The sequence below is a fragment of the Solanum tuberosum genome, unplaced genomic scaffold (assembly GCF_000226075.1).
Source record: "Solanum tuberosum cultivar DM 1-3 516 R44 unplaced genomic scaffold, SolTub_3.0 scf00358, whole genome shotgun sequence".
Taxonomy (NCBI): Eukaryota; Viridiplantae; Streptophyta; class Magnoliopsida; order Solanales; family Solanaceae; genus Solanum; species Solanum tuberosum.
Genome location: NW_006239288.1, coordinates 549,787 through 574,020, shown reverse-complemented (window position 1 = coordinate 574,020; position 24,234 = coordinate 549,787). Strand labels below are relative to the sequence as shown.

At 31.9% G+C, this 24,234-nt stretch overlaps 4 protein-coding genes across 4 annotated transcripts in view; 3 read left to right on the top strand and 1 right to left on the bottom strand.

Annotated features, from left to right (window-relative positions):
* The window catches only part of LOC107063478 (uncharacterized), a 1,061-nt gene extending 1,031 nt beyond the window's left edge, over window positions 1–30 (top strand). The window contains exon 2 of the mRNA XM_015315390.1: window positions 20–30. Coding sequence (XP_015170876.1) covers window positions 20–30 — 11 coding nt within the window. The remainder of the gene's footprint in view (window positions 1–19) is intronic.
* A 340-nt stretch (window positions 31–370) lies between these two features.
* LOC102591410 (kirola-like) lies at window positions 371–1,528 on the top strand. The gene is made up of 2 exons (XM_006361593.2): window positions 371–650; window positions 1,098–1,528. The coding sequence occupies exons 1-2, from the start codon at window positions 464–466 to the stop codon at window positions 1,370–1,372; spliced, it is 462 nt and encodes a 153-aa protein (XP_006361655.1). The 5' UTR covers window positions 371–463; the 3' UTR covers window positions 1,373–1,528.
* Window positions 1,529–12,745: 11,217 nt separating this feature from the next.
* On the bottom strand, window positions 12,746–13,189 carry LOC107063477 (uncharacterized). The gene has a single exon (XM_015315389.1). The coding sequence runs from the start codon at window positions 13,187–13,189 to the stop codon at window positions 12,746–12,748; it is 444 nt and encodes a 147-aa protein (XP_015170875.1).
* Window positions 13,190–17,075: 3,886 nt separating this feature from the next.
* Window positions 17,076–21,952, top strand: LOC107063488 (kirola-like). The gene is made up of 3 exons (XM_015315407.1): window positions 17,076–17,233; window positions 21,097–21,209; window positions 21,658–21,952. The coding sequence occupies exons 1-3, from the start codon at window positions 17,160–17,162 to the stop codon at window positions 21,930–21,932; spliced, it is 462 nt and encodes a 153-aa protein (XP_015170893.1). The 5' UTR covers window positions 17,076–17,159; the 3' UTR covers window positions 21,933–21,952.
* The last annotated feature ends 2,282 nt before the right edge of the window (window positions 21,953–24,234 follow it).

Genomic DNA, 24,234 nt, shown 5'->3' with positions numbered 1-24,234 from the left:
ATGAGCCTCCTCACATTAGGTTTTCGATAAAAAAAAAATAATGAGATAATTTACAACCACGCAAATGTACATAATTTATTATAAAAAAAAATAATTTAACCATTGAAATAACACGATTTAAAATTAATCAATATTAATAATATTTATCAAGAATTTATTGTACACGTAATAATATAATTTACTACCACACTAATATATATAACTTATTTTAAATGAAAAAAATTAATTTACTTTAAAAAATTATAAATAAATATTGGATTCGTACATCACATGAATTTCCCCTTACTAGTTTATTACAATATAAAGAAGTAGGCTGCCAAAGGTGGACCTTATCTTTGTCATTAAAATAATGGTAACTCAACTCTATAAATAGCCTAGAATGATGTAGCTCTTCTTGTACTCCACTATATTTTCCCTAGTAAGCAATACTCTTGATCCCTAGCTCATTTATAGTTCCAAAGGCATGGGTCTAAAGTCCAAATTGTGTGCCCAAATAGAAGTGAAGGCTAAGAATGATGTGTTTCATGATGCCTTTAGGCACAAACCACATCATGTATCCACCATGTGCCCTGTCCATATACAAGGTTGTGAGTGTCTTGAAGGAGACTTTGGAACTGTTGGCTCCAAAATTTGTTGGAAGTATACCCATGGTAAGCCCATTTTTGTAAAAATTATTAAGAATTTTGATTTTTTTGAAAAATTTACTGACAAATTTAAGGTGTTTCATTCGTTTATATATTAAGCATATACTTAATTAAGCAAGGATGAGGACCATGTTGCGCCGAGATCAAACTTTAAGAGACAAACACTATCGTCTCTTTATTAAGATCTATCGTGTATAATTATTAAGAATGTTAAAAACCTTAGAAGATCACTATTAATATAGATTAATCTTTTAACGATAGCAACAAACTTCATACAATTATTTCTTTACAATATATGTGCAAGTCCATAAAAAATTCTAACAGATCATTCGTTTAATTTACTACAAGTGTATAACTTGCCTTGTCATTGTGTTAGTAATTTGAAATGACAATCGTATTAATTTACTACTATTTATGAGTTTGATGTACGTAACGAAATTTTGTATAATCCAGATGGGAAAGAGAAGTTTTCGAAGCAGATAATTGAAGCTATAGATGAAGAGAAAAAGATAATCACATTCAAGGAATTTGAAGGAGATATAGTGAATGAATATGAGAAGTGGAAGGTAAGTCTCCATGTTGATGAAGAAGGTGTAAAGGATTTAGTCGGTTGGACTATGGAATATGAAAGGCCAAATGAGAATGTCCCTGAGCTAACAAATTTGCTTCAATTTTTCATTGATATGACCAAATCTATTGATGATCACCATGTCAACAAGCCAAATTGATAATATAAATTAGAACTATATGAGTTTGTGCTTTAATTAAATAAACACTTGACATTATGTTATATAATATAATATATATAATATGAGAGAATGTCAAGTAATTTGTATTTTTTTTCTTTTCTAAGTAATAATAAAGACATTTTAGTTTTGCGCACACATTTTCTATATGTTCTCACTCTACTTAAAGAGAAATTTCAATTTTGAATTGGTTACTTGTGATTATATTTTGGTAGTCTGATGAAGTTGAGAAGAAATGACAAAATACAAATTGATTTTGGTTAATTGTTGACATAATTGTATTCGTCGATGCAAATTGTATTCTTTAATTGACATAATGTCATCCTTTTTAGGTAAGAGAGTAACAAAAGTAAACATTAAAGCTCTTGAGAAAATGTTCCTGATGATGGAACTAGTTCACGACATTTAGAAATTCCTGACAAACTATACTCCAACATTTTTGCTAGAAGCACATAGTAAGCCCGTCTAGCCTGGGGGCTTTGTACCCCTCACTCGTTAGTTCACTAAGATTTCTTCTTCTAAGAATGGTTGCATCAAAGCTGAATTGTCTTCATGAGAGATAACCAGATGACTCCTCATAAGTTGGTTCTCATAGGCCTACAGTCGCTCGAGTCAATGCAGACATAGCTAAGAATAAAACATGATGAGTGTAATTGATTTGTAATGAATACGACCTTTGTGGCAGAAAAATAAACAAACAGGATGAGTATAAATGATCCATATCGGTGATACCAACTGGCTGGGATTAAGTGTTAATTGTTATTGGTACACTTGCTAGGTTGGGGAAAGCGGAAGTTTAGAGAATTCCAACTTTCTAGAGCCCATAGTTTACGGCAAATTACTTATACGTATTTGAATGAAGTGGGCCGAATGAAGCAGAATTGATAGAGGATTCGTATCTCCTTCTCCAATTTGGGATTAAGGTGTAGTTGATTGCTAAGTTGCTCGGACTCGGGTCCGGGTGTTGGAAGGAAAGAAATTCACGGATTCTGTAGAGCAAATTTGAATCCGTAATTAGTATTAAGTACAAATGCATCTCCTTACTATTTTTTGGTGCAATATAGATTTCTTGAGTTAATTGCACATTCAAAAGTGATGTTGACCTGTAAATATCTTTAAAACACCTTCTGGTTGTGGACTTCTAATGCAAATATCTTTTACTTATAAAAAAACTATGCCTAAATTATGATTTCACCCTAGCTTTTGTGTTTTGATTTCAGAAATTTTTGTATCTGTCTCGAATTTCTCAATTGATTTTGGTCAAAGTACTCGAAATCGACTGACCATATTCGGTATAGATCCCACACCCACACCCACACCCATGTTGTGTTGATACGAGTGCGGCACCGAAAGTGAAGAGGTCGTGCAACTTAGGATGGTTGATATGTTGAAGGGCACAGGTATTAAAGTGAGAGTTCAAGTTTTCGTAATGTTTAAATAGGAGTGAGTCATAAGGTGAGAGAAGCTTACCTTCAGAATAGTTTACACCACCTTTAATGCAGAAGTGGATGCAATGGTCCCTTTTTGAGTAACTTTTCTTCTCTTTAAGGAAAATCAATGCTATTATAAGACAACCAAAAGTGGATTGTGAGATCTTAGAATTAAACTGGGAAAAGGGAGTAGTATTTTGTATATTGCATGGGTCATGAGGTCAAGTTCTTCTTGTCAACCATCTATATACCATATAAAATTCGTTTGAATTTAATGATAGCTCTGGACATTATGATAGTCCACTGATGGTCAGATTGATATTGGTATTATGAGCCAGAACATTTTCTCCTAAGTTCTATCATTTGACTACGGTGTTTCAAGTTGGCCAATAAATACTATGTGATGCTGTCATAAACCTTCCTTTCATCATCTTTTCTGAATCTATGGTTGTGAGAAACGCTATATTGAACAACTGGGAAGGATCACTTGTTAGCATAAAAACGCTGTACTTTTTGTAGTCGCCTCCTCTATTATGTCTTTCTTCAGTATTTGGTTGCATCCAGGTTTAGGAGAATTAAGATGAATTTCCACCAAGATGGGTGAAGAATTCTGGGAGAAACCATATACTTAGCCCAGATCGGTGAGGAAATTAATAATCCTCTCAATCGGGGATGCAACTCCCAAATACGGAAGAAATAAGGAACTGAAAATGCCTTCTTGAAAACTGTGGTAATGGAAATTCTGCAATCTAGGATCTAGAAAGCAAAATAATAGAGATGATTGTTATTAGAAATTAGAGTTCATGCTATGCATTAAAGGTTACCTATCTTCTTCAGTTATTGCTTTCTTCGAGTTCATGTTTACCCTTCTGAGTTAAAAAGTGTTTCACTTGATAAAAAATGCTAAATTCGATCATATCTGATATGGACAAAATACTTAGATGGACAGTGTCAGTTCTCAATGAAACCTTACTGCAAGAGATATTCGTCCGGATTATGGTGGTAGTTTTAGACTGCTACTGTAGTGGACTTACGAACCTCTGTTTCTTTCTTTTGGCAGGAAGAGAAGGAACAAAAGATCCGTGAATTGACTGCCAAGTTAGAGAGTATAAATCAACAATCGGAAGTTTATCGTGCCAATCTATTAGCAGTTTTGAAAGACATGGAGGAGGAGAAACTAAAGCTATCTGTGAAAGTGCAAAATGCACGGCTTAGCTTAAAGGAGTAAATCCTTTCATTCATTTTTCTTGTTTCAAATGATTGTGAATAGAGTAAATCCTTTCATTTATTTTTCTTGTTTCAAATGCTTGTGAATTTAGTCCTCATTTATGAGAAGCATGAAGATGAAATATACATGGCCAGAATTCAGCTAGCATATTTTTCTTCACCTCCAGTGATGTTGGCGGATCTAGGATTTTCATTAAGGAGGGTTCGACACGATGAATTTTGAAGCCCTTCAACCAATTAATCAACCTTTAATCTTATGTTCTGGAGGTTCAAAATCTATGTATATACTTTTTTTAAAATGTCTTATATATTGTGTATTTTTTTGCCGAGGGGGGTCGAGGGAACCCTCTCGCTACTACCCTCTAGATCCGCCAATGCTAATCATGTGTGCATTAAGCATAACATTGTTATTTCATCTGCATTTCTAGCTATGTTGTTCGGACTTTTCAAAAATGTAATCTAGTGTGTGTTGGATACTCCGAAAGTAGTATAGTGCATTTTGGAGAACCTGATATGGGTGCGGCAACAATTTCGGAGAGTCCAAGCAACATAGATTACTTCTTGCAACCTTTTCCAAGATGAAAATTTGACAGTATCCATCCAATCTATTTCTTGTACATTGCTTTGATATCTGATTATGAGCTATGCAAAATCTACTCAGATAATTTTTCAATAGACTGAGCATTTAGAATCACTAATATCACACATTTACTATCATTCTAATCATAATTAGTAAAGTTAAAGTGTTAAAAATATACTTAAACTATTATATTTTTTTGAGTTTCATATGTCAACTATTGAGAGTGTGAGAAATATACTTAACATATCACTCATTAGTTTGAGAAACATATCTCAATATTGGCTGACATGAATTTTCGTTCATGTTTTTTTTTGCTTACATGTGTTTTTAAAAGCGAATTGTTAAAAGTACACCTAAATCATCTTTTTTTTTAGTTTCATACCCTAAATTATCATTCATAAATTTGAGAAACACACATGAAGTAATTACACTATCTTTTTTTTAAAAAAACTTGTCACATGAAAAAAAAAATACTCCCTCCGTCCAACAATAGTTGTCCACTATACTACTCCCTCCATCCCATTTTATATGTCATCTCTTTTTATAAATAGTTGGACCACAAAACTTGTCATTTTATAAATTTATGCATAAATTACCATATTTCCCTATTATACCCTTGATAGAATAGTTAATTAATCTTGAAAATGTATTCATCCTTTATTATAAAGTTGACTTAAGAAAACATTAAATAATGGAAGAAGGGTAAAGTTACATCATTTCTTAATGCAAGTGCAAAGTAAAAATGTGACATATAAAATGGGACGGAGGGAGTATTTTGGAATGTCCAACATTACTTGTTCACTTTATGAAATTAATGGATAATTTTACTCTTAGTTCCTAATTTATACTTATCATTAATTATATTTATTTCTTTATTACATTTTCAAGGCATTATACTCTCTCTGTTCCTTTTTATATGTCATCCTTACTATAAATTGTTGGTTCACAATACTTGTCATTTCATAAGGAGAAAATACATGAAGTCCCCATTGAACTTAGACCTTATTTTGAAGTAGAGACTTAAATTTGCAGAAGTCCTATTATCACATTAAATTAATTTTGATCAGACTAAATATGCCATTTTGACCCGCTTCCGCATCTGTTGTGTTTTAACATTTTCAGGGCGCGTGAGTGTTTTAAAAAACAACCCCAAACCAATATAAAGCAGTCATGTGGCATAGTAAATTGAATTCTTTATTTTTTTAAAAAGACCCATCTTCCCCAAAATTAATTCAAACACCATTGACAGCCATTGAAGCTTGCTACAGTGTCATGGCGAGTAAGGACTGCAATATCTATCTAACTTTGATTCACTTTCGCAAGATGAGTACTACATTAATTCATCAACAACCTTCGAATTTCTGACTTTTCAATAAAACCCATTTTCAAAAAGAGGATACCACACACAAATGCTAACTTTTCCTTAGTCCACTCATCTTCATTCAGTACTTTATATATTATTCAAAAATTGAAGAAAAAACTACCCAAAAACGCAGACTAAACACACAAAAAGCAAAAAATAAATAAAAATAATTAACCTCAAAAATATTTATTGTTCATACTCCACTAGATTCTCTCAAATCATCCTCACTAACCGATACAAATAAATTAAAACTCATCAATTTAAATTTGATGTAAGAATTGAAACAGCCCAAAGAATGAAAAGTGCATCAATCTTACTTCAGATCATTCAATATCACAATTTCGGGAAGAAAAGATAATTAAAAAAAATTGATTAGGAGGAAGTGTCAAAATGTGAGCGGGTCAAGGTAAAAACCCGGCCTTCATAAAAAAACAGGTTGAAAAATATAAATAATTGTATTATTTTATCAGGAGTGAGAGACACGCGTGGAGAATTGGAGTAGAAATGGCTAAAAAGAACGTATTTAGTTTGGTTGAAAATGGTTTAGTGGGGTAATAGGACTCCCGCAAATTTTGAGTGTCTACTTCAAAATAAGGTTTAAGTTTAATGGAGACTTTATGTATTTTCTCTTTCATAAGATCAATGCATAAATTATAATATTTTTCTTATTATACCCTTGATAGTTAATTAGTCTTGAAAATAGATATTTGACCAACCTAGGAAAATTAATAAGTAATTAATGTTCATTGTAATTACTTCATGCATTGATTAATTACTCTCACCATTGCATTACTCTATAAAATCTTATTTTGAAAAAGAAATCTCAACAAACAAATTAAAAATAAAAGATGAATTTATTTATCATTTATTGAAAAGTTGACTTCAAAAAAACATTAAATAAGGGTAGAATTGTAAACTTTCTTAAATTTTTAATGCAAGTGAAATCTAAAAAGGTGACATATAAAAAACAACGGAGGGAGTATTTAAGAAATGATGTAACTTTACCTTTCTACCCTTATTTAATGTTTTCTTAAATCAACTTTATAATAAATGATGAATACATTTTCAAGATTAATTAACTACTCTATCAAGGGTATAATAGGCAAAATATGGTAATTTATGCATAAATTTTATAAAATGAAAAGTATTGTGGTCCAGTTATTTATAGAAAAGGATGACATATAAAAAGGGACAGAGAAAGTATATTTAAAGGGTGATATAGTAAAATTATCCTTCTATTTATAGTTTCTTAAGTGCAAAATCAATAGTGAACAACTATTGTTAGATCGAGGGAGTACCACATGATAATACCTATTTGGCTTACTTTTAATAATTCATATTACATAAAATTACTAAGTATAAAAGAAAAAAAATCATCTAACATCTGGAGTGTTTTGGGATCACAATCAATAGATTAATGAAAGTTAAACAAAATTGCATCTAAAATCTTCAATAAAAAAAAAATCTACACTTCTCCTTAAACATTCACTTTACAATCTTCAATTTCCCATATATGAAAAGGGATTGAAATGAATATTGTTTTTCTCATTTCCTCTCCAACTAACACCATGATAGCTTCTCCAATTTCTTCTTAATTTCAACCCTTTTTGAGAATGAACAACAACCCACCATCCACTATATATCCCTACCTCCACCATGAATTGTTTTCCACGTGATAATTCATGTGATGAAATTTGTTTCAAAAAAGAGAGTGTAATACACGCGCATATGATGCATATTTTTATTATGATCAAGTAATACGGACAAATATTTTAAGTAAAATGTACATCTAAGACAATGCATATGATGCTTATTTTTATTAATATCAATATGCTAAAAACCAACAAAAAATGATATGTTAGTAAAAAAAAGAATAGGGTTCAAAGGAGACTGAAGAGGTCACAAGTTACCACTACTATATAAGTGGTTGGCAAATCAATCATAGGAGGTGAATTATATTAACTTTCAAGGATTTTGTGGTCTTTATAGACGATACGAATAGTTTAGGCATCCAAAATTCACAGAGAATAAATTAAAATTGTCTCCAATTTTTAAATTTTGAATGGATAGAAGTTGAGATCTTTATCTAATTCATATATAATAGTGGTGTTTGAATATATTACTGTGATACAAGAAATCGTGATACATGTTATTTGCTAATGATATTAAAGTTATGGAGAAGCACTCTAGAGAATAATATTTAAGAAAGAATATGTAGAAGAAGTAATATTGACTATATGAATTGTAAGTTTAGTCAGCACACGAATAGTGAATCTAATGTGACGTACGATAAATACAAATAATTCTAATATTTAATTGCATGGTTGAAATAAAAAATAAAATAAAAAACATTTTATCTAGGTAGTTGAGGAAATAAAAGAACAAATTTTGGGAATTTTCCTTTCTCTGTATAAACCTTGAGTGAGAACCATCTGTACAGTATACATATTTATATAAGCAAAAAGGAATCTAGCTATAACAAACTCCTACAGTTGTCGTCTTTCTATTTGTTTATGGCTAACAAACTAAGGGATAATTACAAGAATAAAAGGAAAGAAAATCTGTACAAAAATAAGAAAGAGAAATTATCAGGTGGGCTGAAGAATAATTAGACCAATTATCTGAGGGAGGCCCAAGTTTGTGAAGCCCGAAGTTCAAACTTATTTAGCCGCCTTGTATTGTCTTCACTGTTGGACCTGGATGTTTTTCATAATGTTCACCATTGTCAACACTGGTTCCAATACCCCTCCTCAAGTTGGAGGGGGAGGAAACAACACCCAACTTGCCCCAATAGAGTGTGATGAAGAGTGCCAGTCAAAGGTTTTGTGAAAAGGTTAGCCAATTGAGAAGAGGAACGAACAAAAGAGAGGGAAATCAGACCAGCTTGAAATTGTTGACGCACAAAGTGACAATCGAGTTCAACGTGTTTGGTGCGTTCGTGGAAAATGGGATTTTTCGCTATATGAATAGCAGCTTGGCTATCTGAAAAAAGAGGAATAGGAAGCTCGATAGGAATTGTTAGATCAGAGAACAAACGAACCAACCAAGTCAATTCACCCACAACCCGTCTCATGGAGCGATATTCAGCCTCAGCAGAACTGAGGGAAATGGAGGTCTGTTTCTTGGACTTCCAAGAAATTGGAGAAGAACCCAGGGAAATGTAGAAACCACTCACTGACTTGCGCGAATTGGGACAAGATGCCTAATCAGCGTCGCAAAAGGCTAATAATTTGAAGTCAGGAGTAGAAGACATGAATAAACCTAGACTAGGGTCGCGAAGGAGATAACGAAGAACTCGAAGAGCAGCTTGCATGTGAGGAAGACGAGGATCTTGCATAAATTGGCTTAAATATTGGACAGTGAAAGCCAAATCTGGTCATGTATGGGTGAGATAATTTAGCTTACCCAATAGATGTCGATAAAGCGTAGGATCAGGAATAGAATCCCCTGTTTTGGCAAGAAGTTTGGTGAAGGGATCAAGAGGTGAAGAAACAGGGGTAAGATGTGAAGAATGAAACTCCTCCGGTAAATCCAGGGTGAATTTTCGTTGGCTAAGAATAAGACCATGAGATTCACGCAGGACCTCCATGCCAAAGAAGTAATGCAAACTGCCCAAATCCTTAATCCTGAATTCATTGTGCAAGAAAGCTTTGAGATTGTTGAGCTCATTCATGTCATTTCCCGTCATTAAAATGTCATCGACATAGATGGCGACAATAGAAACAGAGGAGTCTGTCTTTTTGTAAAACAGACAGTAGTCGTTGAGGGAGAGTGTATATCCCTTAAAAGTGAGAGCAGTGGTTAGTTTCGCACACCATTGTCGAGAGGCTTGCCGAAGACCATAAAGGGATTTCTTTAAGAGACAAACATGATTGGAGGAGGGAGAAGTGACAACTGCTGGAAACATCATGTAAACTTCCTCCTCTAGATCACCATGTAAAAAAGCATTGTCCACGTCTAATTGAAATAGACCCCAACTTTTCTTAAATGTGATGGACAGAATACATCTCACTGTGGTCATTTTGACAACCGGTGAAAATATTTCAGTAAAATCGATCACTTCTCGTTGAATATCCCCTCGAATCACCAATCGTGCCTTCAATCTTTCCACACTGCCATCAGAATGGTGTTTGACTTTGTATACTCACTTATTAGGTAGGGCTTTCTTTCCAGGAGGAAGCTCGACGACGTCCCATGTGTTATTCAATTCAAGGGCTGTCATTTTCTTGGCCATGGCATCCTGCCATCCTGGGTGTAAAACTGCCTGAGTATAGCTAATAGGTTCGTGTAGATGAGAAAGAGTATTTAACAAATGTTGGTTGGAAGATGATAGAGCAGTGAAAGAGAAGTGGGAAGGAGTGACAGGAGAAAGAAAGCAAGAAGCAGTGAGATCAGTGAGTTGGAGGGCATTACAAATATAGTCCTTCAAGTAAGAAGGTGCAGTGTGCGATCTGGAAGATTTTCGAATGAGTGTATCAAGCATAGAATCAGAAGATGGAGCAGGGGAAAATGTGAGGGGTTGTGAGAAGCTGAAGTAGGAGAAGAAGGGGTGTCCAAAGACACAGATTTAGGGGAAGGAATCGGAGGATCAGTTAAAGGCAGAGTAGGAGTAATAGAAGGAGGAACCTCAAGGGACTGATCCATGTGATGTGGAGAAGAAAGTTGAGGCAAAAAAGGAATCTGAAATGTAGGCTTGATGGAGGAAAAATGGGAAAATAGTTCATGAAAGACGACGTCCCTTGAACGAAAGATCTCATAGTTTTGAGATTAAGTAATTTATATCCCTTTTTGCCATGAGGATACCCTAGGAAAACACAAGAGACGCTTCTTGGATCAAACTTTGTCCTATGAGTTGATAAAGTAGAAGCAAAACAAAGACACCCAAAACTTTTCAAATTGGTGTAAGTAGGCACAGTGTGAAATAATAACTCATAAGGGGTTTTGTAGGAAAGAACCTTAGAAGGAAATCGATTGATCAAGTAAGTTGTTGTTAAGAGACAATCACCCCAAAATTTTATAGGCAAGTTAGACTGGAAAAGGAGGGCCCTGGAAGTTTCCAACAAGTGTTTTTGTTTTCTTTCAACAACGCCATTTTGTTGTGGACAAGAGACACAAGTGGTTTGGTGGATGATGCCCTTGGCAGAAAAATATGCAGAATGAACCTTTCCTGATCCTAATTCAAAAGCATTGTCTATCCTAATGGTTTTTACTTTTACTTGAATTGTCTTTCAACCATGTTTAGGAAAGATTTGAGAACTGTGAAAGCATTGGATTTGTTGGTCAATAAATGTGTCCAAGTACCTCGACTGAAATCGTCGACTATAGTGAGGAAGTATTTGAAACCATCAGACGTGTGATGCTTATAAGGACCCCAAGTATCCATATGGATTAATTCAAAAACAGATTTGGTGGAAATGCAGCTAGAAGGAAAAGGAAGCTTATGTTGCCTAGCCATGGAACATATCTCACAAAGAACAATAAAATTGGATTTAGAAGTTATAGGAATAGAGAAAAAAAATTTCATATTGCTCAAAGGCATGTGGCCTAATCTGTAGTGCCACAAATTTTCTTTTACATTGGAATTAAAAAGACTGAAACTAGAAACTAAAGCAGGAAGAGAGTTTATAGCATTACTCTTTCCTGTGACAAGATTTTTGCGTAACTTAGTACTAGATTTGGAAGGAAAAATGGCAAGACTTGGCTTGGCAATGTAAAGACCTCCTGCTGCTTTACCAATCTCCAGAGGGCTCTTCAGTGAAGGGCCCTGCAAAAAACAAGATGTAGAAGTGAATAGAACAGAGTGAGATAATTGTTGAGACAATTTATTTACAGACAGAAGATTGAATCTGAAAGATGGTATATAAAGAACATGTTCAAGAACAATATTAGGAAAAAGGGAAACAGATCCATAGTGAGTGACTCGAACTTTGTGTGAATTAGGAAGAGTGATCATAACAGATCTAGGTAGAGGTTTCAAATTAGAAAGAAAAGATTTATTAAAGGACATATGCTCAGAAGCACCACTGTCTATAATCCAAGAATCATCTGTATGAGCAAAACATGCATAGAAGTTAAAGAAATTAGCTATACTAGCACAGTTGGCAGTCGTCATATCCTCATAAATATTCCCCCCTTGCTTGAATTGCTGAAGTAAAGACAATAGATGTCTTATATTCTCTTGTGTGAGGTTTAACGGATCAGCTACATTAGGCCTTGCCTGCTCAGGGTCAACTCTGCTACTTGCAAGAGCTGCAGTTTGAGTCATTTTTCCTTTTGTGAACTTGAAATCAGGAGGAAATCCATGGATTTTGTAGCACTGGCTTATGTTATGCCCAACCTTCTTACAGTAGTTACAGATGTATGTGTTCTTCTTTGGAGTATAAATTCCCTTTTGTCCCTTATATTCACCAGACTTTCTGTTACCAGGTGGCTGATTAGCTGCAGTGAAGAAAGCCGAGTCTGCAAGATAAACAGGGGATGAGTTGATCTCCCTTTGCTTCTCATCCTGCATCACAAGAGAATAGGCTTGTCCAATAGATGGTAAGGGAGAGGATATGAGAATGTTGTTCCTTACGCCGATGAAGATTTCATTCAAGCCCATCAAGAATTGAAGAAGTCTCTCATCTTGATGTGCTTTGAGATTCTTGATTTTAGCCCCACATTCACAGTTGCAAATGCAAGCAGAAAACGTGTTGAGAGCATTAAGCTCATCCCAGAGACTTTTCATTTTAGTGAAATACCCAGACACGCTAGAATTACCTTGAACCAAAGCACCAAGCTCTTTTTGCAATTGAAAAGCTTAGCCCATTGGGTTGGCCAAACCTTTCCTCCAAATCTTTCCAGAGGTCTTTAGCACTGTTAGAATAAAGCACACTCTCAGCAATTTCTTTTGATAAAGAGTTGAGCAACCATGAGAGCACCGTGTCATTACATCGTGCCCAAGATTTCTGAAGTATGGGATCAGTGGGAACAAGCAAGGATCCATCAGTAAATCCCAGCTTGTTTTTAGCAGATAGAGCTATGACAACAACTCTTCTCCACCCACCGTAACCCTTTCCATCGAAAATAGTTGAAACCGGGTTCATACCTGGGTAATCTGAAGGGTGAATGTAGTAGGGATGAGCAGCATCAAGGGCACCATTATTTTGAGTGCTTGACACTGCCCCAATTGTTGAATCAGAAGAAACACTAGTGCTCATCTTTTCAAAAAAAACAAGACTAAAGGAAAACGAAAAATAAAGGAATTGTTCTAGCAGATTAAACCTGCTTTGATACCATGAGGAAATAAAAGAACAAATTTTGGGAATTTTCCTTTCTTTGTATAAAACTTAAATGAGAACCATCTGTACAGTATACATATTTATATAAGCAAAAAGGAATCTAGCTATAACAAACTCCTACAGCTGTCGTCTTTCTATTTGTTTATGGCTAACAAACTAAGGGATAATTACAATAATAAAAGGAAAGAAAATATGTACAAAAATAAGAAAGAGAAATTATTAGGTGGGCTGAAGAATAATTAGACCAATTATCTGAGGGAGGCCCAAGTTTGTGAAGCCCGAAGTTCAAACTTATTTAGCGTGAGAACCATCTGTATAGTATACATATTTATATAAGCAAAAAGGAATCTAGCTATAACAAACTCCTACAGCTGTCGTCTTTCTATTTGTTTATGGCTAACAAACTAAGGGATAATTACAATAATAAAAGGAAAGAAAATATGTACAAAAATAAGAAAGAGAAATTATTAGGTGGGCTGAAGAATAATTAGACCAATTATCTGAGGGAGGCCCAAGTTTGTGAAGCCCGAAGTTCAAACTTATTTAGCCGCCTTGTATTGTCTTCACTGTTGGACCCGGATGTTTTTCATAATGTTCACCATTGTCAACACTGGTTCCAATAGTAGTTAAGTGTTATTTGAATAAAAGAATGTATACCAATTCATATTAAGGATACCTAAATTGTTGTCCAATGTTGTACTCCACACTTAGCCAGGTGAAAATTAAAGACCAACTCCACTTGCCTAGTCATATAAAGTCATTGTTTTTTTTCTTCCTCTGGTGTTCAGAACTCATATTAGAGCTCTAACTAAATTTGAATCGCGTACTGTAGGATTTATTCAGAGTGACATTCCCAACATAATTTTCTCCATATCCAAGAAACTCGAGACATCTGGTTAATGATGGAGCAATCCCACCACGGCATGGTTTATTCCCAACTAAGCTGGAAAGTGATCATTTTGTGTAACAAATTGCCATATTATATAATAACCTATTGCCCAATTGCCTTTTTGTCAACTATTAATGAAAATGTTGCATTACCAACTGTGTTATTTAATTATTTTCATTTTCTGATACATATAAAAAGAGCAAAACTTGACAATTTCAAGTTTGATAGTGTCAACTCTCCAGCTTATTGCTTAGTAGTATGATTTATAGATTGATCAGAAAAAATTATTAGTCTAGAAAAGTTTCTATATACATAAAATAAAGATGTAGAGTTTAGTAATTTTAGGAGGAATTTGGAGTATTTTAGAGTTTTATAAATGAAAGACCATTTAGGATGATCTCAAAGATTTTTCAAGATCAATCTAAAGTATCATATTGGACTTTTTGTTCTTAGTCTTATAAAATTTATCATAGATGACTTAATTTTTTAGTTTTTATTTACAGATACAAAAAATAAATTACAATATAATCTCAATAATTGTAGTTTTAAATTTTTTATTTTTTTTCATTCACATTTTTTGTGTTTTATTTCTCATATTTTTATGCTAAAAATGAAAGAAAAATAAAAAAATTCAAATAATGATAAGAGAATGGATCTATAAGGGAGATATTTAAAATTTAAATTCGTCATTGAATCAAAGAAGTAAATAAATCATGTATGAGAAAGATCAAGTATACTCTAAACTCTGCTGGATACGGATCATATATATATCTATATATAATTTTTTTAAAATCAAAAATCAAAAAATAAATTCAAAGTCAATGTTTTTTTCATTTTCATTAGATGAAAAAAGTATATGTGAGTCACTTTTATAATTGTAATATATATGAATAACTTTTATAACGAAGAATATATCAACTTTAAATCATAAAATTGAAGGGTATATCATACGATTTTTCTATTACTCCCTACGTCTATCTTTATTTGTCCAATATACTGAAATAGTTATTTAACTTGACTTATTCAAAAAAACTAAGAGATAATTATCAGTTTATGTCTGTTTTACCTTTGCCCTTTCTATTAAATACTATTTATTTTTTAATATTTAAATAATTTATTATTAATAAAAATATTATAATGAAGCTACTCATCTATTTGTGGAGTAAAGAAATATATCAAAATAAACACAAATAAATAAAAACAAACGTGGGAGTATTATAATGCACTATACCTACCTAGTTGATATTTATGAGACTACTTGTATTAGTTGTGTTGGTGGGAGCTGGCCGCTGGGGCATTGATTTCCATATAAGGGATTCATTATCCCCATATATATGATTGTATAGGTGTTGGTCCGAATTTAATATATGTTATTTTATTTGTTTCAATTTATATAACATAAATAAAATTTGGAGAGTCAATTAATTTTTATATAAGTACTTTTAAAAATATTTCAAGTTATTATTTTTTGTGATTCATATTACGTCATTTTTTAATAATTATATTATTTCTTTTATTACAATTTATATAACACAACTGAAATTCTTATATAATGTTTAAATATTTTCAATTGTTAATTATTGTGATTAACTAATAGTATCTTTTATGTAATTTTCAAATATTATATGTCATTTTTATTTGTTTCAATTTTTATTGCACTGATAGCATTTCAAGAATCAACCAAAAAAATTACTATATGTTTTTTAAAAAATTATAATAAGTTGCTAATTATTATTATTTATAATACTTTTTAAGTAATTTTTAAATATATAATAGAATATTTTATGTTGTTAATTATTGTGACTTGTTGTAATTTTAACGTAATTTTTAAATATATAACGTACCGTTAAGAGTTGTGTGCATGTAGCCTCTTATTAGATATTAAAATATTTTAAGTTGTTAATTATTATGATTTATAGTACTTTTTACGTAATTTTTAAATACATAACAAATATTTTAAATTGTTAATTATTGTGATTTGTAACACTTTCAATGTATTTTTTAAATATATATAACGAATTAGGAAAATTAAAACAAATAAATTAAAACAGAGAAAACTTAATTTTTGGAGTGGGGTCCACCTTTAACTTAAAAGCACACAATTTAAATAGACATGCCGTTCAAGAGCTATGTACTTCCTTCGTCTCTTTTTAATTATCTTTTTAACATTAAAAAAAATTGTCCCAAAATAATTATCACTTTAAAAATTAAAAATTAAAGTTAATAATTATTTTAATTATATCCTTTAGCATTAAAGAAATTATTCTTTTTAACACTGGTCATCATTCAAAAATAAGAAGTAGAAATAAAGTAGTAATAACTACACCTCGTAAGTTGTATTTGTTATATATATATATATATATTTTTAATGGACGCGAAAAACAAGAGTAAAAACTATGCCTAAAATTAATAAGAGGGAGTTGAGGTGAAGCAAGATGTGTTTTCGTCGTCGTGTCTACTTTATGTTTGTGCCTCAATTTTCTTTTTGTTTCTCTAAAAAAAAATTATTTATCTTTTTTAGAAAAAATAAATAATTAGGCATTTAGTGGTGTTTTTAATTTTTAAATTCATATCTTTTAGTTATAACTTTATTACTTTGATTGTTGTTGATATTTGTGTGAATTTTTGCAACTTCTTAGAGTAAAAAAACTCGTTCGATGAAGAATAATACTTCAGTCATGGATATCTCAATGAGCCTCCTCATGTTAGTTTTACGAGAAAAAAAGAGATAATTTGTGTATATAATTTATTGTAGAACAAAAATTTCAAATCATTGAAATAACTTGATTTAAAATTTATTAATATTAATAATATTTATCAAGAATTTATTTTATACTTGATGAGATAATATTATACCACACAAATATATATAACTTATTTTTATGTAAGTTGGCATAATCTATAAATAGCCTAGAATGATGTAGCTCTTCTTGTACTCCACTATATTTTCCCTAGTAAGCAATACTCTTGATCCCTAGCTCATTTTATAGTTCCAAAGGCATGGGTCTAAAGTCCAAATTGTGTGCCCAAATAGAAGTGAAGGCTAAGAATGATGTGTTTCATGATGCCTTTAGGCACAAATAAGGTTGGCAACGGGACCGGAACCGGGACGGACCGGAACCGGAACGGAACCGGGCACCACGGGACGGAACCGAACCGGAATCGGGACGGACCGAAACCGGTAATTCCGGGAAAAAATCCGTGTACCCGTTCTGGACCGGTAACAGACCAGTACCGGACCGGAAACCGGGTCCCAACTGTTACTTATAATTGGAAAAAAAAAATATTAAAATTAAAAAATTAGGAACATTACACAAATAATATTAAAACTCTTATAATTTTATTAGAAGCAAAAAAATTTATACTTTTAAAGTTTTAAATACAAACTTTCAATCTTTAAAAGTATAAAAGTTTAAATTTCACAATTTAAAACTTTGAAATTTTAAATTCAAACTTTAAAACTATAAAACTATAAAAGTTTGAAAATTTAAATTCAAACTTTAAAACTATAAAACTATAAAAGTTTGAAAATTTAAATTCAAACTTTAAAACTATAAAACTATAAAAGTTTGAAAATTTAAATTCAAACTTTAAAACTATAAAACTATAAAAGTTTGAAAATTTAAATTCAAACTTTAAAACTATAAAACTATAAAAGTTTGAAAATTTAAATTCAAACTTTAAAACTATAAAACTATAAAAGTTTAAATTTCACACTTTAAAAGTTAAATTTGAACTTTTGAAGACAATAATAAAAAATAATTAAGGCGAATAGCCTATACTTTTATTAATATTAATTAAATAGTACAAGTTGAGTTACAAAATATTAGTAGAGTATTAAAAAATCTAATCTACACAGCCACCTTCTAGGAAGTGTTCTGTTTGAATTAGACCTTGAATTATTATATTTATACTAATAGACATTTAAATTTAATAGTTCATGCTACCAAGGAAATCTTTTTTTAAATCATTTAACATTTCTCTACTAACATGCTCTGGAATTGGTTGATTAGCTAGTTCTTCCATTGCATCAATGCCGTCATCACTAAAATCTTGCATTATTTCATCAACGTCATTTTCAAATTTGGTCGGTAGAGGTGGACGACCATAACTCCTTCTCTCGCCATTAATCCAATCTCTAAATAGTACGGATATCTCCAAGCTATCTGCTGCTAATGAATATCTATGCTCTCCATTTTGAAATATTGATGCACTAAAAGCGCCTTCCGAAGCTACTGAAGATGCTTGAATAGCTAACACATCTCGAGCAACCGGTTGAAGGTTTTTGGAAATCCTTGGCCGCGATTGCTCCACCATTCTAGAAGATCAATAGTAGTAGGTTCTGTATTTTGATTAATATATGCATCAAAATCATTTCTATCATTATGAGAAAGTTCAATAATACAATCTATCATATCATCAATATCATCTTCATTATTATATCTACTCCTAGAACTTTGAGGCTCTTCGTAATGTACTACATTCCTTATATTAGAATTATACAAGTCGTACAGTTTTCTAGCTTCAATTTTTATACTATCTTTAACATCTTGACAATTAGGTGTTTCATCATCTTCACTATCAATACCAAATTAAAATATATTTTATCAACCATTCGTGATGTACCTTCATCTTTGTAATGTAGGTTTAACAAACAAGCAGTTAAATAAATTTGAGGAATAAGAATAAAATATTTTTAAAATTTTTCAATCATTTTCTTAACAGATGCTTCAAATCTTGGTTTATTTTTGAATTTATAAAACTTATTAGAAATAGCACAAATATTAGGTAAAACAGAGCAAATAGTTGGATAATAAAGTGCAGATATTTTTTTTGTAGTTAAATAAAAAACTTTTAAGAATTCTATAAGTTCTTTTATGTCATTCCAATCATTATCATCAAGTCTATATGCCATATTTGAATTATGAGCATTCCAAACCATTTGTAAAGGTTTCCTATATTCATAAGCAACTTCAAGCATTTCAAATAAAGAATTCCATCTAGTACACACTGATTTTGGAATTTTTCTAGGTGGAAGATTAAATTCACGACAACGATTTTCAAAATCTCTACGTCTAGACTTAACTTGACATTTAAAAATAAAATGACATGCAGTTTCAACTTTTGTGCAACCATCATCATATATTGCTATACCATCTCTAACAATCAAATTATATATGTGTGCAGCACACCTAATATGAAAACCATCAATATAAATAGGGCAAAGAGACGGTTTTAGTATTTCAACAACAATACTATTATTAGAAGCATTATCTAATGTGACACTACTTATTTTATCACAAATTCCATAGTTTTGCAAAACATCTATAATTGTTTAAGCTATATAACTACCGGTTTTATGCATTTCACAACATTTATAACCTAAAATTCTTTTTTGCAAAGTCCAATTTTCATCAATCCAATGCGCAGTAATTGTGAAATAATCATTACCATTTACACTACGGCCCATATCAGTAGTAATAGCTATTTTACAATTGTTATAATAAAATAAACAACGAAGATATTGAAAATGTTGAGCTTGATAATCAAAAATAGCCTTTTTAATTGTATTTCTAGTAAAACCTTTAAAATGTGGATTATACACAATTTGAATATAATGAATAAAACCGGGATTTTCAGCAAAACTAAATGGCAAACCCATAACAACAATCATTTTAGCTAATTCTTCAAGATCTTTTTCTCTACTATATGACCGTTGTATACTAGAACCAGAAACATTAGAAGGATTTAATTGTGTTTGGACCATATTAGACCCCCCTACTCCTACAGTTTCAGGAAGGGTGGTACCATTCTTTTTAGCTTCAGCTACACCTTTAGCATGCAAAAATTCATTTTTACAACATGACATTAAATGATTACTCAAATGTCCCGTCCCACCCTGTTTTCCTACAGTTTTATGATTCATTATATGTTTACATTTATTACAAATAGCTTGTGTTTTATCTTCATTCTGAGTCATAAATTGCCACACAACTGATTTTTTAGCGCGTTCTACCTTAGTCCTAGGATGCACGGGGGAACGGGAGCAGGACAACGAAAGGGAGCGGGAGCCGGGGAAGAGGGAGTGGGAGTGGGACTAGTAGCCGACGGTGGCTCAGTTTCATCATCATCATATTCATCAACATTATTATCAAAACTATCAACATAAGCATTAACATCATCATATTCATCATCTTCAGGTAATTCCTCTTCAAAATTACCAAATCTTCTTTGTAAATGTTCATGATAAGGATCTAATCCACTATTACTATCAATATTAAAAACAGTTTCATCAACATCTAAATGCAAACAAATAAATAACTACATGAAAAGTGAGTTGGAACGAATGTACCAAACGTCTACTTAAAAAAGTAGACGTGTATGACCGGAAGTCGAAAATTGAAAGTTGAATTTTGAAGCTCCAATTTCCAAAGACCAAATTCGTAATTTTAACGAGAATAAGAGAATTTAGAGAGTAGAGAGTAGAGAGATTAGAAGATATTTTTGTGAGTGAAAAGAATGAATGATTAAGGGTATTTATAGTTAAAAAAAATGATGAAAATGTAGTTTTAAGAAGTTTGGGGTATTAAAAAAAGTTTGGGGGTAGGGAGGTGTAAAGGGGGGTTATGGGGGTGAAAGAGTCGTTGGTGGGGCCCAAAACCCGTTGCCCAACGGCTATAATCTGAAATTTACGATTTAAAAAAAAAAATTAAAAAAAATGAACGAACCGGACCGGAACCGAACCGGAACCGGACCGGACCGGGACGGAACCGGGACTAACCGGACCGGGACGGACCGGTAAATCCCGGTTTCCGTCCTGTTACCCCTCCCGGACCGGCACAATACCGATTCTAACCGGTACTATCCGGAACCGAGATGGAACCGGTAACGGACCGGAACCGGTACCGGGACCTCCCGGTTCCATTGCCAGCCTTAGGCACAAACCACACCATGTCTCCACCATGTGCCCTGTCCATGTACAAGGTTGTGAGTGTCTTGAAGGAGACTTTGAAACTATTGGGTCCAAAATTTGTTGGAAGTATACCCATGGTAAGCCAATTTTGTTAAAATTATTAAGAATTTTGATTTTTTTGAAAAATTTACTAACAAATTTAAGGTGTTTCATTCGTTGATATATTAAGCATATACTTAATTAAGCAAGGATGAGACCATGTTGCGCCGGGATTCAAACTTTAAGAGACAAACACTATCGTCTACTTTATTAAGATCTATCGTGTATAATTATTAAGAAATGTTAAAAACCTTAGAAGATCACTATTAATATAGATCAATCTTTTAACGATAGCAACAAACTTCATACAATTATTTCTTTACAATATATGTGCAAGTCCATAAAAAATTCTAACAGACCATTCGTTTAATTTACTATAAGTGTATAACTTGCCTTGTCATTGTGTTAGTAATTTGAAATGACAATCGTATTAATTTACTACTATTTATGAGTTTGATGTACGTAACGAAATTTTGTATAATCCAGATGGGAAAGAGAAGTTTTTGAAGCAGATAATTGAAGCTATAGATGAAGAGAAAAAGATAATCACATTCAAGGAATTTGAAGGAGATGTAGTGAATGAATATGAGAATTGGAAGGTAAGTCTCCATGTTGCTGAAGAAGGTGAAAAGGATTTAGTCAGTTGGACTATGGAATATGAAAGGCCAAATGAGAATGTCCCTGAGCTAACAAATTTGCTTCAATTTTTCATTGATATGACCAAATCTATTGATGATCACCATGTCAACAAGCCAAATTGATAATATAAATTAGAACTATATGAGTTTGTGCTTTAATTAAATAAACACTTGACATTATGTTATATAATATAATATATATAATATGAGAGAATGTCAAGTAATTTGTGTTTTTTTTTCTTTTCTGTAATAATATAATAATAAAGACATTTAAGTTTTGCGCACACATTTTCTATATGTTCTCACTCTACTTAAGAGAAATTTCATTTTTGAATTGGTTACTTGTGAGTATTTTTTGGTAGTCTGATGAAGTTGAGAAGTTATGATAAAATACAAATTGATGACATAATTGTATTCGTCGATGCAAATTGCATTCGTTAATATACTTGATACAATTGATTTGCATCAACAAATTGAATACAATAGTCTTTGATAAAACTGTATTCATTGATACAAATCAATTGTATTTGTGATACAATTATCAGATATACAAATCAAGTGTATCTCTTTCCTAGATTCCGCCCGTCTCTCTCCTCCCTCTTCAATCTTGCTCGATTCTCTCTTCCTTCTAACATGTAGTAATGAATTATAAGTAAGCAAACTATAGTTAAGAGACTTGATTATATTTCTAGTCGTAATTATTTTTTAAAGGAAAAAAAGATAAATATGCCCTCGAACTATCGTAAATGGTATGCAGATACCCTCCGTCATACTTTTGGGACATTGGTGCCCCTATCGTCGAAAAACTAGAGCAAATATACCCTTTATACTAATAGACATACACGTATCATAATCTTATCCACTAACCCAACATTTATTAAATATCGGATCAATGGATAAGATTGCGCCACGCGTCCCTATTTAGTCTTCCATTAGAGTGAAGGGAATATATGCTCTAGTTTTTGGACGGCAGGGGCACCAATGTCCCAAAAGTATGACGGAGGATATCTGCATACCATTTATGATAGCTTGAGGATATATTTGTCCTTTTTCCCTTTTTAAAATTTCCTCATAATAAATTAGTCGATCAATAACTCGCCTAAACTCAGATTGGGTCAACCTTGCTTTCATGGACTAGGTTTGTCCTCTACTTAAAACATTGTTTTTAAGTAACTCGGACACAAGATATCAGAATAAAGTTCTAGAGTACAAAAAGAAAAATTATAATTTCAACCCATTCTAATTGGTTATTTGGGAGAACTCTATAATTTCCTTGAATATTTAGAATAGTTAATCGTTATAAAGATCTATTAATAAATATGTGTAAACAATGGATTAGTATAAAAATGAGCATACATCATGTAATTAATTAAGTATTGTCATTACCCTCCTCTAGTGAATTGTTTTCCTAAGCACACATTTAACCTCTGTTCAGCTTTGTTTTTTCCTAGGCATCATCAACATGGAAATTAATCTCCGAAAATGTCCTGAACGTCTGTTTTATGAGCAAAAGTTAGAATTTATGTTTGATGGACAACATATCTAAGTTCTAACTTTTGTCGGTAGAACTTTTGGTCAGTTGAGTAGGTTCACTATCTTGATATGTCATGAATGTCCGTTTTTATGAGCAAATGTTAGAAACTTTCTAAGTGATGGCTATTTTAAAATAATTTGTTAAGGCGGAGCCAAAAAATTAAAAACACCTCTTATAAAAGTTATTTTTAAGTTTTTTCTTATCAAAGACAAAATATCAGACCACCCATCGTAAAGCCATTTCTAAACTCTGTTATGAGTCTGGTAATTCATTTCTTCAATAGAACTCTACTATTGTAGGAATAACTTAAATTCTGCTGATATACATATGATATTCCCGTTTTGTTTTGCTCTATATTTTTCTTTTATCATGTAATTATGCATCAAAGCTATTAGAAACATTAACATAAGTATACCAGCCTACATTGAAACTTGGGGATAATTTAAAGGATTCATAAATAAATAAATATATTAAAACAAAAAAAAAATCAATTAATGATTGCATGTATATTTAATATGTATGTAATGTATCTATATTGTATAAATAATGTATAATTATGTATATATGATATATAACAATATAAAATAAATGTATATACATCAATATACATTGTTACAGTAATATTTATATAATGTATATGGTATCATGGTATGTATCTATATTATATACTTCAGTCTCTTCTCTTTTTCTTCTTTGTAGTTCCATGTTTTGGTAATAACTTTTTTTTATTTAACAAAAAAATAACTCATATCTAATGCGTAAGAAATCAAAAGAAAAAAAGAAGAAGCTATATTTCGTCTTTTATTGGTTAAATGAAAAGCTGTATATACTGTTTTTTTTAAATTGTTGTTACTTGTAATTATATATCTCATACATTATATCCCCCCCCCC